The sequence below is a fragment of the Vombatus ursinus genome, unplaced genomic scaffold, assembly GCF_900497805.2.
Source record: "Vombatus ursinus unplaced genomic scaffold, bare-nosed wombat genome assembly UNPS02014770.1, whole genome shotgun sequence".
NCBI classification, from domain to species: domain Eukaryota; kingdom Metazoa; phylum Chordata; class Mammalia; order Diprotodontia; family Vombatidae; genus Vombatus; species Vombatus ursinus.
Window position 1 is genome coordinate 40,483,970 of NW_020954548.1, and position 14,439 is coordinate 40,498,408.

A 14,439-nucleotide genomic window follows, 5' to 3' on the forward strand; every position below is an offset into this window, starting at 1 on the left:
CCTTTTGAGATCTCTAAAGTGGACTGTTGATTATAGAGCTACTCTTAAGGGAACCTTAGTGGTTATTGAGTGTAGTTAAGTGACTGGCGCAAGATTAGAGAGCAGCAGAGTTGGAATTTGAACTCAAGTCCTATGATTTTATGTTGAGTGCTCTTTCCATTGCATCTTGTTCTTGCTTTAAGCCGTTTTTTATTTATTTATTTTTTGCATTAAGCTGTTCTTAATAGTGTTCCATTTCATCTTATGATGTGTTTGCCTTTGCTTGTCCATAATATGTTTCCTATTAACACTGTTTTGTTTTGCACGTTACTTTTAATAGCTTTTTTCTCATGAGGATTTCTGGGGCATGTTTGCCACAAAGATTTTCTATTTTTGAGAAAACTGTTAATGAGGGAGGGAGATTCCCTTGAGAACTCACTGTACCGCATTTGTGGATTATCTTGCCCACTTCTGAGCCACCATAGAACTTGCTAACTCTGCTGATCACATTCAGTTTTGCATATTTATCTGCATATTATATATCCCCACTACTAGACTGTACACCTCAACCCTGTACTGACACAGACACCTTTGATTCAGCCTCTCCTTCCATCAAATTAAGACAAGGGAAGAAAAGGACTCTATTCTCAGCTGAGCAATGGAGTTCACTCATTACATGTTTGAATAAAATGAGGACAAGGATCAGAAGACCCTTCCCCAAGCTTCTGAAGGATTCCGTCCCATGCATTCAGCGATGATAAAAGCTTTCTCATTAAGTGACCTATCCCTGGGACTCTAAGGATTTTAGGCATACATTGAGGTACAGTTATTGATTCTAGCCCATTAAATTCTTACTTGATCTCTCCATCTGGTCAGCTAATCTGTTCCAAACATGTTTGGGTTCTAATATTTTTTGACCAGACTTGAGAATGAAAGTTTGTAGAGCATCATTTACCTATCTGTAGTACTCCAGAAACAGGAGAATTCTATAGCTGTTAGTCATTGCTAATGCTAGATAATTTTAGACAGTCATAAAATGTTAAAGCTTGTGGGGATATTAGAGATCATCTTCTCTAACCCCTTTATTTTATAAGTGAAGAAAGGGGCCCAGAGAAAGATAAGATTTGGCCAAATTTACAAAAGGAATTGATTCAACAATTTTTTTTTATTAGTTCCCAAAATTCTTTTCCAATATCTCATTTTGAGGGAGATGACTCTGGGTTATCTATCAGAAGTAATTCTAGCAGAATACAAACTCCGGTAGGTCCAAAAATAGAATTGTTCGGATCACAGGTTAATGAAGAGTAGCCTGACCAATTCAGAGGCTGAATGACTTAATAACTCATAAGGCTTGGGCTTGGGGTGGGAGTTACAACGGGTCTCTAGAAGAAGCACCCGCACCTATAGAATTACATATTTTAAAATATCTGAAGCCTATGCAACACAATGGAGTAGATAAAAAGACGTTGTCTTTTCGTTGTAGTATATTTTGTATGTGTTAGGTGTTGGATGGATATTAATTTCTCCTGGATGATTTAGAAATTCTAATAAAATATTTAAGTGATCTTTTAAAAGGGGATTGGGGGAGGTAGGGGTGGTAGAAATACTGCTCCTTACCTCTAACAACTCATTTTCTAGAGAAAGACATTGATTTACTTAGAGTGTTTTCTCCCTCATCAAATTGGAAGGGGGAGGAGATGCAGAGAAGTAGTACTTTGCACCCTGGTATTTAATAAATATTTGAGTCAAAATAGGCTTAAGAGCAGTGGAACCAGGGACTTCAGTGGTTCAGATAAGATTGGACCAGAAGGGTTGGAACTAACAATTGTATGCTCTTTTTGTAACTATTTGCATAAACTTTATACCCAGCATACTTTGTTACTTCCCTTACTCATCTAATAAAGCTGTCTTTCTTAAACCCTGTTTTGTCTCTGTTGGATTAAGGAGCTGATTTTTGTGGCCAGGCCAGGATAGCAGGGTACTTCTGAAGCAGAGGTTGGGGAGTTACTGGTGACCATTCCCCAGTGCTAATGTGGGCTGTGGTGCTCTCATGAGTAGGTCTGGAATTTGACCTCAAAATTACCTTCTTTCACAATCCCAGGTATTTCTGTAGAGTTAATATGCAGCACTGTCACAAGGATGTGTAGCACTAGACAGTCTTTCCTTGTAATGGGAGATATTGAGGTTTAGTTGTGAAGGGTCAGATTTTTATTTTTCTACCAAATCTGCAAGACACTTAACCATGGACCAGCACATTGCATTTATTGATCATAGTTCGTGTGATAATACCCAAGTAGCCACAACCTGAGTCCCTAACGAGTTCCAGAGGTATAGCCGCCATGACCACACACAGGGAAACAGACTGCCATAGCCAACCAAGTGTCATTTGAGACATCTGGATGATCACTGCCACTCTTAACACACCACCCTGTTACTTAAGAAGTTTGCTAGTACAACAGTGGTAAACCAAGACTGAAGACAGTACATAATCTCTGCTCATTCCTTTAACAGTGGGTAATGGAGCCCCTCTGTCAACCTATGTGTGGCCTCAGCTGTGTTGTTCTGTACTTGTTGCTAATAGAGGTACCCACTAGGTATGGTCCTAATTAACTTTGTACCAATGGCTTATTTCCTTTTCTTGCTTGTTCTTAAGAGGCAATGTAACAGATAAAAGCACTAGGCTTAGGTTCAAGTCCTTCCTCAAGCCTATATACTACCTAGTTGGGTGATCCTGGCCAAGTCATCGCATCTTTCTATTAATAAGCCTTTTTCCTCATCTATAAAATGGGGGTGACTAGCACCAGTAACATAGTGTTGTGAAGATCAGAGGAAGTTATGTATGTCAAGCACTTTATAAACCTTAAAACCTATGAAATGGAGCTAGCAAAGTAATACGGCTTTAGCAGGCTGTGAGAGGCAGGGAAGGAAGAGTTTTCTTTGGGTCACCCAGAAAGCTAGCTCACTGGTGATGATGACAACTGGGAAGCTACTGATACTCACGGCCCGTGAGTATCATACATCTTACTCTTTTTCTCTGGCCCCAGAACTGCTCCAGGCCCACAACACAAGGTTACTAGATTGAGTTTCTTGAAGGTAAGGACATATCTGTCACCAGCATGGCCTTCCATATAATGGGCATTCAGTAAAGTTCAGATGATTAAATGGGCAGCAGAAGGCAAAGTTTAAGATCTCATTAAAACTCTTAATTGGGGTTTGCAACAAAACGTTAAAATTGCCTGAATATGTGACTCAATTATATCTAATTAGATTCCACTTATTGTTGTAATCAAGTTCCTAGAGGTGGTGATCTTAACATGAGGAAACAAGATGAGGAATGTATAGCTTGTTTCTTCTTGGCAGATATTAGTGATGATAGTGCCTACATGTGAGGATTCATTCTCTGTTGCCGGTTCTTAATGGGGATGGAGTATAGATGGCTCAGACTAGAGCATCTACTGATTGAGATAGCTCCTTGCTGACATCAGGCTTGGTATCTTTGCCATCAAGACATTTTTATAACTTGGCCTCAAGAGTTTATCAGCTGGGCCCCCAACTAATGGGGATAGGAGCATATGAGCTGCACATATCATCTCATTCATTGGACATCTACTATGTGTGTGCGGCATCCCATGTTGGGCTATAAAAGGAGAACCCTAAGTACAGTGAATGTTATGTAATGTTACACTGTTACCTGAACACTTGAAGCACCAAGAGTTGCTGTTGCCCTGACTCTCAAAATTCTTTCCTCTTCCTGTCACTGGCTTATGCTTTCTCCCTTCATCATGGACCATGACCATCCAGGGCACCCTGAAAGAGAAAGGATACCACCCCCCACCTCCAAACACAATGTGAAAGCAAAAGCTTTGGCCAAAAGCTCTCTAGGATTCTATTTTGCAATGGGGCCATGCCTAACTTACACTCCAGTTCCCACAGGGGAATAAGAAAAGTGGACTTGGGGAAGAATGTTCTTTCCAGCTAAGAACTTTCTCCTTGGCTCCAGTCTTAGAAATAACTTCTAACATCATTTCTCCCTTGTGCTTATTTCCTCGGTAAAATTTCGTCTAGTTCTAATACTGCATTCCATGTTCTAATATTCTTTGTTTCAAGGTCCCTTTCAGCACCACTATTCTATATCCTAACATTTTATGGTAGGTTCTGTTGGGGGTGGGAATTGGAGTGAGGAATGTGGATCTCACTTGTGATTTTATTGATGTGGGGAGCTCCTGATGAGGAAATTTCTTTTTTTTTTTTTAAATACTGTTTTTTTATTTATTTTTAGTTTTCAACATTCACTTTTATAAGACTTTGAGTCCCAAATTTCTCCCCTCTCTCCTTCCCCCTTCCCAAGACAGCATGCAATCTAATACAGATTATACATGTATAATCATGTTAAAACATAATTCCACCTTAGTCTTGTTGTAAAAGAAGAATCAGAACAAAAGGGAAAAAACAAAAGAAAAATGCTTTGATCTGCATTCAGACTCCCTATTTCTTTCTCTGGAAACGGATAGCATTTTCCATCATGAGTCTTGGAATTGTCTTAGATCATTGTATTGCTGAGAAGAGCTAAGTCTGATTATCAGAGTGGGTCATCGAACAATATTGCTGTTCCTGTGTACAATGTTCTGGTGCTGCTCACTTCACTCAGCATTAGTTCATGTGAGTCTTTACAGGTTTAGCTGAAATCCATCTGCTCCTGAAGAGGAAATTTCTACTCACAAAGCAGATTAGCTGGCACTTGCATTAGTCAAGAGCCAGATGCTGGGAGTATCGAAAGGTTAAATGACTTTTTTCCAGGGGTTATGCAATACATCAAAGGCTAGATTTAAATCCAGGTCTTTCTGATTCAGAGTTTAGCTTTTTGTCCAGATATGCCACATTATCTCCTAGCATTCCATCTTCAAGTAGCTTACAATGATTGGTATTTTATATTTTGTTTCCTCTTAGCTCTGACGCTCTGCCCTGTGAATAAAAGATGATCTGCAGAACCAGTATAGCCTAAGAAGGCATCCTCAAAGCTGGGAATGGAATAATTATTCAACATATGTTTTATCCCCAACAGTGAAAAGTACTGGGGAGTGGAGGCAGTACAGACTTGCCTCACTAGAATTCAGTCTAGTTGAGAAAACAAAACTATAATGCTATGCAGCATTAGCCAAGAGCCAGATGAGGGATAAGCATGCTAAATGTTTTAGGAGTTTAATGTAGTCAGGGTCAGTTTCCTGAAGGAGGTTGGATTTGAGGTCGACCTTGAAGGAAAATTTTTGAGAGGAGAAAGGTAGGAATATGCATTGCTGTGGAAGAAAACCCAGAAGTCGAGGAGAAGCTTCCTGTGAACCTAACTTCCCAAAAGTTATCTTAATTCTTGATAGGGACTCCATGATCAGAATTAGGGAGAGGGGAAGAAAACACTCACTATCTTGAAGCAGCTAAGCTTCCTTTCTTTTATCCTAGATCCTCAAAAGCATCATCTTCAGTTTTACCTTCCTAGAAAGAGACAACTAGACAAAGATTTGTCATATAGTTCAACTTTATTGTATTTAACCATAGTCACTATGCGTGGAGGTAGCGCATGCTTCCTCTGTTCCCTTCCCTCCCACTCAAGGAGCTCTCCTAGTAGTGGATCCTCTATGGGTGCCCCTTCTGAGGTGCTCAGTGGTAGTTTCTGCTCAGGGCAGCGGCCACCACTCCCACCAGCTTCTGCCAGGCAGCCTGGGCCTCGGAAGTAAAGTCCTTGCCCAAGGTAGCTGCCAAGACAATGATCAGATTGTCTCCGAGGAGCTAGAAGGAAAAGAGGACAGAGGATCAGGCTTGAGCTGTTTCCATACAAATAGGAGAAGGGTTCCATGCCTGAGGGAAGCAGAGTGAATGTGCTACCTGAGGGCTGGACTAATAGTAAGCCTTGGAAAAAATAAAGGTGTGCCTGAACAAAAGTCAGGGTCTGGCTTGTGCTAAGTGAATGGTTCATTTTAGTGGGATGGAGCACATCATGTTCCCTTTTTGGGCCTAAATTTCCCTATCTACGCAAGAGGGATTAAGTTAGAGGATTTTTAAGGCCCTTTCTGACTGGCACTCTTAGGAGTTTGAAACAACATCCCCAGGGAGTAAAGGGGGGGGGGGTCGTCTCTGTTTCAAGATCCTTGAGGGAGAGAGAGATTGTGAGCCCAGAGAAAAGTTGGGGTTGGAGTAGGGAAAAGGATAGGGTCTCATGCTCATGCTCAATGCATGAAGCCTGGTCGTGGGGAAGAGGAAATGAGTCTATGAACATGAGCTCCCTGTCTTGGAGATTTTCAAACAGGAGGTTGGACTATATGCCAACTGAAGTACCTTCCAGTTTTTAGAATTTGTAAGCCTTGTCCCCCTAAGCCCCAGAGAAATGGAAGAGAAGTACTCACCCTAAAATTCTGGGGGTCGACATGCAGCTTGTCTGAGTGTAGCTGACTCAGCTTGTCGAAGGTGGCCTTCACGTTGTCCAGGTTCTTCACAGCCTCACCAAATGAGGTCAGCACCTTCTTGCCATGGTTTTTGACCCGGGGGTTCCCCTCAATGGCTGTGGGGCTGGAGAGGTTCCCAAAGTTGCTGAAGTACCTCTGAGTCCAGGGGTAGACGACTAATAACCTGAAACCCAGAGACAGGAAGAGAATGATCAGCCAAAGGTTTTCTCGGGCCAATTCACATAAGGCCTCCAGCTGGTTTTCCCATCTTCCATCCTCCCTCTCCTTCGCCCCAGGCGTTTGGTCAGCAGAGAAAGCATTCGACCCCGGTCCCCTCAGCTAAACCCAGTTAGCCGCATGCCCCCCCCAGCCCAAGCCCTGCAACAGCCAAGGTCTCTTCTCCCACCTGGTAAGGGCAGCGGCCCCCACTTCCTCGATGTCAATCTTGGCCCAGATGGCTGAAATGATGTGTTTCTCTTCTGCTGACCAGTTCACCATGGCTGGTTGCAAAGGGGTGGTGACAGTCCTGAGGTGAGAGTACAGGAGATAGCGATGAAAGCTGAGTGCTCTGTCCACTGGCTCAAGGGCCCTCCTTTTATCCTCGGCCTCAGTCCTCGCCCCACCCAACTCCTTTCCTATTGGTCAGCTTCAGGCTGGGGGCTCTGAGGATGTGGCCCAAGGCTTTTGGTTTGGGGGTTGGGAGAGGAGTGCCAAAGGGCTAACCTGAATTGGGGGGAGGAGAGGCAACTCACTCTACCTAAGTCTGTCACCAGTTGCCCCTCAGCCCCAAATGTTCTTCCTGCCTTTGCTGGGATCAAAGACTGCTGTCTCCCCTTTTTGATTCCAATGGGTCTGTCTAGCCCCAGGTAGTGCCAGAGAAAAACTGGACTTCTAGGTTCAACCCACAAACTTGCCCTCAGCCTTGGGACCCAAATCAGCTCTCTTTGGTTTCCTGACCTAATCAGCTGCAGCCCCCACCTCCTCCCCCCTATTCATCCCACTCATCTCCCTCACCTTATTCGGTTGCAGCCACCTCATTTTCCCCTGAGCTCCCTCATCTCATTCACTTTGAATCTTCCCCTCATCCCTCGTATTCTGTCAAGCCTGCGCTCATCCTCTTCAGTACCTCCATCCCAGTTCATTCGTGTTCAGTGAATTCAGCAACCTCACAATTTACCCCTCTACCACCACCATCAACTCCGAACAATCAGGACACCCGTCCCATCAGCCCCCTTTCCCTAGAGCCCTGGGCCAGATCAATCCTATTCCCATCCCCATTAGATCCCTACTCCTAGAGTCCTTGGAATTCATCTTTTCTCTTCTCCCTCCCAATGAACCATGAGCTGCCTATGCAGATACCAGGCCTTTCCACCAGCATCTTGGGGCCATAGAGGGAGTTGTGTGTCCAAAACAGGACGTCTAGGCCGAGAGCTTAAAGTGACTTTCCCTGTGGGAAAGGAGAGTGGTCTGAGAAGGTTGGTGAAAGTTGACCTCCAGAGTTGAAGTGGGTTAGAAGGGTTTGTGGTGGCAAAGGCCAGATGAGTCTTGAGGTCACATAGACTGAGCTCAGTATAGACACGGTTATCCCCACTGGATAGGGACTCCTAAGGTCATCTCTGAGGAAATGGTTCTGATGCCTCTTCAGAGTCCAGTCCCCTTTAATGGCCTATGTCTAGCCCCATGTGTTGATCTATGTCCAGTCCAACATGTTGACCCTTATGCCCAGCCCCATATTCTGATCCATGTGTGGAAACCCTCTGCTTATTCCCATCTCCTGATTCCTCTGGTTATAAATGCTGACCTGGGCCACACCTGTATTGCAACCAGAATACCTTTACTGAGACAATTAAGGGTTCCACATCAGCGTTCTGTGTGGAGGCTGTGGGTAAATCCTTTCTGAAGCCATAGGGCACTCTTCCCCTGCCTCTTGTCCTCTCAGCTCGTAAGTCTTCTCTGGAGGCCATATTTCCTTTGAAACTTTGTATTAAATGGGACCCAGCATAATCCAATGGCCAGTGGCCAGTAGCAAAGGCAGGTGCTAGAATACCAGACCAGGTACTTGTATTCAATCCAGTGACCCAGACCTCCTGCCTACTCCAAGAACAAGATACTCCTTCTAGCCCCAAGTGTTCTTTTCTGGCTGTGTCCCATGCTTTAGAATGCCCTCCTTCCTCATCTCCACCTCCTGGCTTCTTTCAAGTCCCGACTAAAATTCCACCTTCTATGGGAGGCTTTTCCCAACCCCTCTTAGTTCTAGTGCTTTCTCTCTGTTAATTATTTCCTATTTATCCTGTACATATCTTGTTTGTAAATATTTGTTGTCTAACCCATTCGATTGTCAGCTCCTTGAAGGCAGGGACTGTCTTTTGCTTTTTTTACCTATCCCTAGCACTTAGCACAGTTCCTGACACATAGCAGGCACTTAATAAATGCTTATTGAGTGACTTAGGAGCCTGCTTAGTCCAGGGCAGCTGACCAGAGTCTGTCCTCCTCTAACCCCTACCCCCACCAAGGACTCTGCACTCCTGACTGTCAATAGTACCTTCCCACACCCTGTCATTTATTTTGTGTCTTAGCAACTAGGTGGCACAATGGACTGGAGTTAGGAAGACTGTCTTTGTGAGTTCAAATCTGGCTTCAGACACTTAACTAGCTGTGTGACCTTGGCCAAGTCACTTAACCCTGTTTGCTTGAGTGTCCTCATCTGTAAAATGAACTAGAGAAGTAAATGGCAAACTACTCCAGTATCTTTGCCAAGAAAATCAAATGGCGTCATGAAGAATTGGATGCAACTGAACAAGTGAACAACAACAACAAATAGCATTCCTTTTTAGTATTTATTATTAATAAAAGTCATTATAATCATTACTTTTTTTTTAATTGAAACCTGGATCTCCTCATTCCCCACCCAGACGCCTTTCCATCTCCTCTTACTGCTTCTCTAAGCCGAGTAAGAGTTGGTTCTCACCTCTCTCAGGCAGAGATGTGAGCCAAGCCATCTAGGGCAGGGCAGCAAGGGTTTTCTCACACACGCAGACATGGAGGGAGTTCCCTTTCTATTTTGGGAGACTACGGTATATTTTCCCCACACACATTGGTTGAAACTAGCATCCAGTCTATGTGATTCTTTGCTGACCTGGCCCTTGGGGACGTTTGTGGGGAAGGTGGCCCTACTGAGAGAAGTAATACTTGGTTAGTTGAAGGCCCCTTCACACTAGCAAGTGTCTAATCCTTGGACATGCTTTTTATTGGGGTGCTGGGGTAGGGGCTGGGGGGAACTGAAGAACCTTGGTTTGTCAGGTAACAACCCTGGTTGAAAGAAGCAATTCCTTGGGAAAAGCCTGGATTGTGACTCCAGAGTTCCCAGGGCCCCATATGCCTATCAAAGACCATCCCAGCCATTGTGACCCAAAGCAGGTGGTTCCTAGTCTATGTAAGCATTCCCCTCTCCCAGGCAGCAGCCTATCCCACTATGAACTGAGGATCTGGACCTTGGTGACCTCTCACCACTCCCCCTAGCCACTGCCACTTTCTTTGATATTGTGTGTGTGTGTGTGTGTGTGTGTACTGTTTTTGTCCCAGGTGAAAACATTCCCAGTTATGCCTCTAGGTGAGAGAAATAGGATATTCTAGAGGATTTCAGTATCCTAGCGTAGAGCATTTCCTATGAGTCTGCTAAACACCGGTGAATGAATGAATGGATGCATATTGACCTTACCTAAGTGAAATTATCAACCCTTGAAGTGTTGAAATAAAAATGAATGAATGAACACATGAATGGACAACTTGAATTGAGGAAATACCCAAGAAGAGAAAATGAAGAGAATACCATTGAAGTAGGAATAAAAACAGCTCACATTTCTGTAATGCTCTAGGGATTATACAATGTGCTTGCCTCATAATGCCCCAGTGATAGAAGTAGTGCACAAATTACCCCCATTTTACAAATAAGGAGACAAGTCGGGGAAGTGCACAGCTAGATAGGTGAGAGCTCTGGACATCCAGACAGAAGACCTAAAAGTTCTGTCTGGGCTCTGCTGCTAACTAGTTGTATGATTGTGTATAATTTACTTTCTTTTTTTCAAATTTACTTTCTTTTTCTTCCCTGTAAAAGGTGGCAGTGATGGTGGGGCACACAGTTGTCCTAGATGATGTCTAAGGTAGGTCCCTTTTGACTCTGACATTGTCTTCCTTCCTCCCTTGGCATTCTACATTATTCGAAAGACCAGCAGTACCAGCACAGTTCAATAGCTCCCAGGGTGGAGGCCAGTCAGGGATGTCTTTTCAGAGCCAAAATAGTTGGGGAGGGGAAAGGTACAACACTTATTCTGTAACAGTATTTGACACACGATAACAACACTTTACAAGTGAAAGTATTGACTTTTGACCTGATCCAGCATTATTAGAAGGAAAGCTCGTAAAACAATCCAGAGGCGGTAAAAAAAGTTTTCTTTAATATTTTTTGGTTTTTTACATCGCCATAGTTTCCCTCACTATCCTTTCCCCTCCCTCTCCCAGTAAGCCATCCTATATAACAAATAATACTTTAAAAAACAAAAAGAGAAAAAGAAATGGAAAAAATCAGCACAACATCAATACATCCAAAAAAAAAATCTAAAAATATGTACAAAGTAACTTGTGGACCTCCCACCTCTACAGAGGGATGGGGTGGGAATGTCTTCTTATATCTCTTCTTTCAAGTTATGCTAGTTCTTTATAATTTTCCACACTCACTTTTTTTTTTTTTTGTGGTTCTTTCCATGTTTATTGCTGTAGTTAGTGTGCATATCGTCTTCTTGGCTTTGCTTTCTTCACCCTGCATCATGTTCCTATAGGTCTTTCCATGTTTCTCTGTATTCATCACACACATAATTTCTTGCAGCACAGTAATATTTGTTTAGCCACTCCCCAAACAATGGGCATCTATTTTGTTACCAATCCTTTCCATCCCATACACAAAAAAGTGCTGCTATAAATATTTTGGGATTTGGGTGCATTTGAAGCTATGTTTGACCAACTTCTCTTCCCACACCTGTCATTCCTCAGACCTAGCAGATTTGGGGGCAGCAACTCTTTCAGACTGTTGTGAATTGGGTGAGAGGCAGTCCCTGGAACAGGCTGCCAGAGAGAGAGGACAAAGGCTGCCTATCCCTTCTGGGATCTTTAGCACACAAAAGTGGTCAGAAGATGATAACCCCATGCCAGATCTCCAAGACTGACTCCCGATGCTCTGGGCCACAGAGGAATTAGACCTGGGGATCTTAGTCTCAGAGACGGAAAGGACCTTGGGGACCATCTAGTCCAACCCTCAGACTTTACAGATGAGGAAGCTGAGACCCAAAGAGGCTTAATGGTTTGCCCAAGGCCCCAAAGGTGTTGTGTCAGAGGCAAGATTTGAACCCAGGTCATGGGTATTTCTAGGTGGGCTATGAGGGCAGAAGTTCAGGAGTAGTTCTCAGGACATTGGGCATCGAATAGGAATCAGGGTCCTTTCAGGTGGGGAATAAAGGCAGAACTTTAGGGTCTATGGGAGCTGGAGAGCAGCACTAGGCCTAGAGAGAATGGTGACCAGTTGTTGGAACCTGGGCCCAAAACCCCCAAAAGGGGCTTAGAAGTTGGATAAGGGGCCTGTGATAGGGTGATAAGAGAGGGGAGGGGAGAATTAAAGAGTAGGTTAGGGTTGAGGCAATGAGAGGGAGGCAGAGGTGTGACCAGCTACCTCTTAATCTGGAGCCAGACCCAGGGCCTCCAGCTGGCTGTGGGGATAACACTTCCTTGGGGCTGGGCCTACAAGCCCTGCCCTGCCCAAGCATCCCTGAACTCAGTCAGATGCAGTAGGTTGATTATTCTGCCCAGGTCCCTTTCTCAAACCCTCCCCCTCTTCTGGCTTCCCTTTGGGCCTAGCCCAGGGCTTCAATTGTGGCCCTCAAACCTGCTGCCCACCCAGGGACCTCAAAGCACTTTTCCAGAGTTGGGTGATGGTTAGACAGTTTCTGGTGAGACAGAAGAGGGAGGCTGGTGTCTGGGTACTGGGCGGTCTTTCCAGGTTTGGGCTCAAGAGCATATTATCCTAATATCCGAGATAAAGAGGGAGATTGAGGGTGGGGTGTTGAGTGGATGACTCTGGGTTCTGAGACTGCAGGAAAACAATATATGTACACAATGGTTATAATAATGTAAATGGGAAAAACTAAAATTACAGCAAAAAATAAACTAAATGCTGTAGCCTGGAAAAGTGATGAGAAAATACACCTCCCTCACTTTATGAAGAGTGTAGGGGGAGGGGGGACTATGGGTGTTGATGTGCTTAAGTTTGTTTAATTGTTTTTTGTTTATTTATCAGGAGTGACAGGGAAGGGGAGGGGGGGATTATATCCAGAAATTATGATAATGGAAAAGCAAAATATGTGAATAAAAATCAAAATTACAGAAACAACAGTAAATAGAGGCAGGAAAGTCAATGGGAGGGGGTTTTGTACTCTATGAGGTTGGGAAGGAGGGGAAGCAATAGGGTGGGGAGACAGCAGCACTTCAGCCCCCCAGAGATCTCCCCTGCGTCAGGATGTAGATTGCAGCCTCAGGCAACCCCGGACAGCTCAACTTTCTCCAGAGCTGGGGAAGTGGCTGCAATTTTGAACACAAATGCTCCCCACCCACCTACCCCAACGCAAAACTCCAGTGCACACAGCTAGGCTGCCACAGATTTCGCCTTTATGCAAAGATTCACGTCCATCAGAGCTGGGGGAGGGAGCTGGCTACATGGAGGACCCAAGGGTTGCTCTCGGGCGGTCGCCTCTAACCAGTTTAACGGTACTTGGACGTTAGTACGTTGGACACGCAGCTCAGGAACTTGTCCAGAGAAGCGTGCACCTCGGGGTTCAGGTTGCCCGGATGGTGCCTAGCCAGGGTCACGAGCAAACAGTGAGACAGGAACTGGGGAGGGAAGAGGCAGATCCATATCCAGGGTCAGGCCGGGCCAGATCTTTGTGAGTGCCCACTTCACAGATCCCACTGGCCCTGGATTCTGCACGGAACCCCATCACCTCTGTTTCCACACCACTCAATCTCTCCCAGTCTCAGCCTCTCCGACTGCGCTGCAGACGCACTTGAGGACAGCTGACCCAAGTTCGATGGCTCCTCTCTAGATCCTGCCTCTCGTCCCCCCTACCCCCGACCCTGTGTCTCCACTCACTTTGAAGTTGAGGGGATCCACTTTGAGTTTGTGGGCGTGGAGATCGCTCAGGGAGGAGAGAGCCTCTGACAAATCATCCAGGTGGTTGACGGCCAAAGTCAGCGCATCTGCCACCTTCTTGCCGTGATCCCGAACCTGGCGGGAGCCTCTGGAGAGGTCTAAGTGGGCGAAGTAGGTCTTGGTTGTAGGGAAAGAAGAGAAAGTCCTACGAACCAAAAAAGAGGGCAATCTGAAGGTTCTATTGGCTCGAACCCAGGACTGGGGCAAAGAATAGAGGGACGGCTCAGGGAGGAGGGGATCGCCAAGGGGTTCTGAGAGGCGGAGGCAATGATGCCAGGATGCCCGCTGGGTCATGGAAGAAGAACGGGTCCAGAGGCTGGGGCGGGGGGGAGCGGCGAAGGGGTCCTAGGAACTGGCTGAGGCAGGGGGCGTTGCTGGGTCCCGGACTCATGGAAGTGGAAGATTCAAGTGCTGGGAGTTCCCTTACCTCTCCAGGGCTTCAGTGCCATACACGTTGGTGTTCTCACCCAGTTTTTCCCAAAATTCTTTCACGTTGCACTTGTCTTCAGGGGACAGGGCCATCCTTCTTTCCCAGGTCTGTCTGCTAGGGGTTCACCAAGGATGGCATGTCCTAGACTTGGCACTGGGGAGGTGGAGTTCATTGGCTGGCATAGGGCCAGGTGCAGGCAGCCACTAGACCAGGTGGTGCGAGGCCGGGTCTCCACTACAGGGGGCGCTGCGTTCCCACCTGCGCCGGACCACCCATGCAAATTCAGAATCCTGAATGCCAGCCAGGGGTGGGGAACCTGCGGCCTCGAGGCCACGTATGGCCCT

General features: G+C 45.4%; 2 protein-coding genes across 2 annotated transcripts; both read right to left on the reverse strand.

Moving 5' to 3' along the window:
• Window positions 1–5,610: 5,610 nt before the first annotated feature.
• Window positions 5,611–6,911, reverse strand: LOC114043924 (hemoglobin subunit beta-like). Its single transcript, XM_027863176.1, has 3 exons — window positions 6,820–6,911; window positions 6,375–6,597; window positions 5,611–5,760 (listed from the first exon to the last, which is right to left on the reverse strand). Exons 1-3 carry the CDS (start codon window positions 6,909–6,911, stop codon window positions 5,632–5,634), a joined length of 444 nt encoding a protein of 147 aa, XP_027718977.1. The 3' UTR covers window positions 5,611–5,631.
• A 6,199-nt stretch (window positions 6,912–13,110) lies between these two features.
• On the reverse strand, window positions 13,111–14,231 carry LOC114043958 (hemoglobin subunit alpha-like). The gene is made up of 3 exons (XM_027863243.1): window positions 14,093–14,231; window positions 13,606–13,810; window positions 13,111–13,346 (listed from the first exon to the last, which is right to left on the reverse strand). Exons 1-3 carry the CDS (start codon window positions 14,185–14,187, stop codon window positions 13,218–13,220), a joined length of 429 nt encoding a protein of 142 aa, XP_027719044.1. The 5' UTR covers window positions 14,188–14,231; the 3' UTR covers window positions 13,111–13,217.
• Window positions 14,232–14,439: the final 208 nt, after the last annotated feature.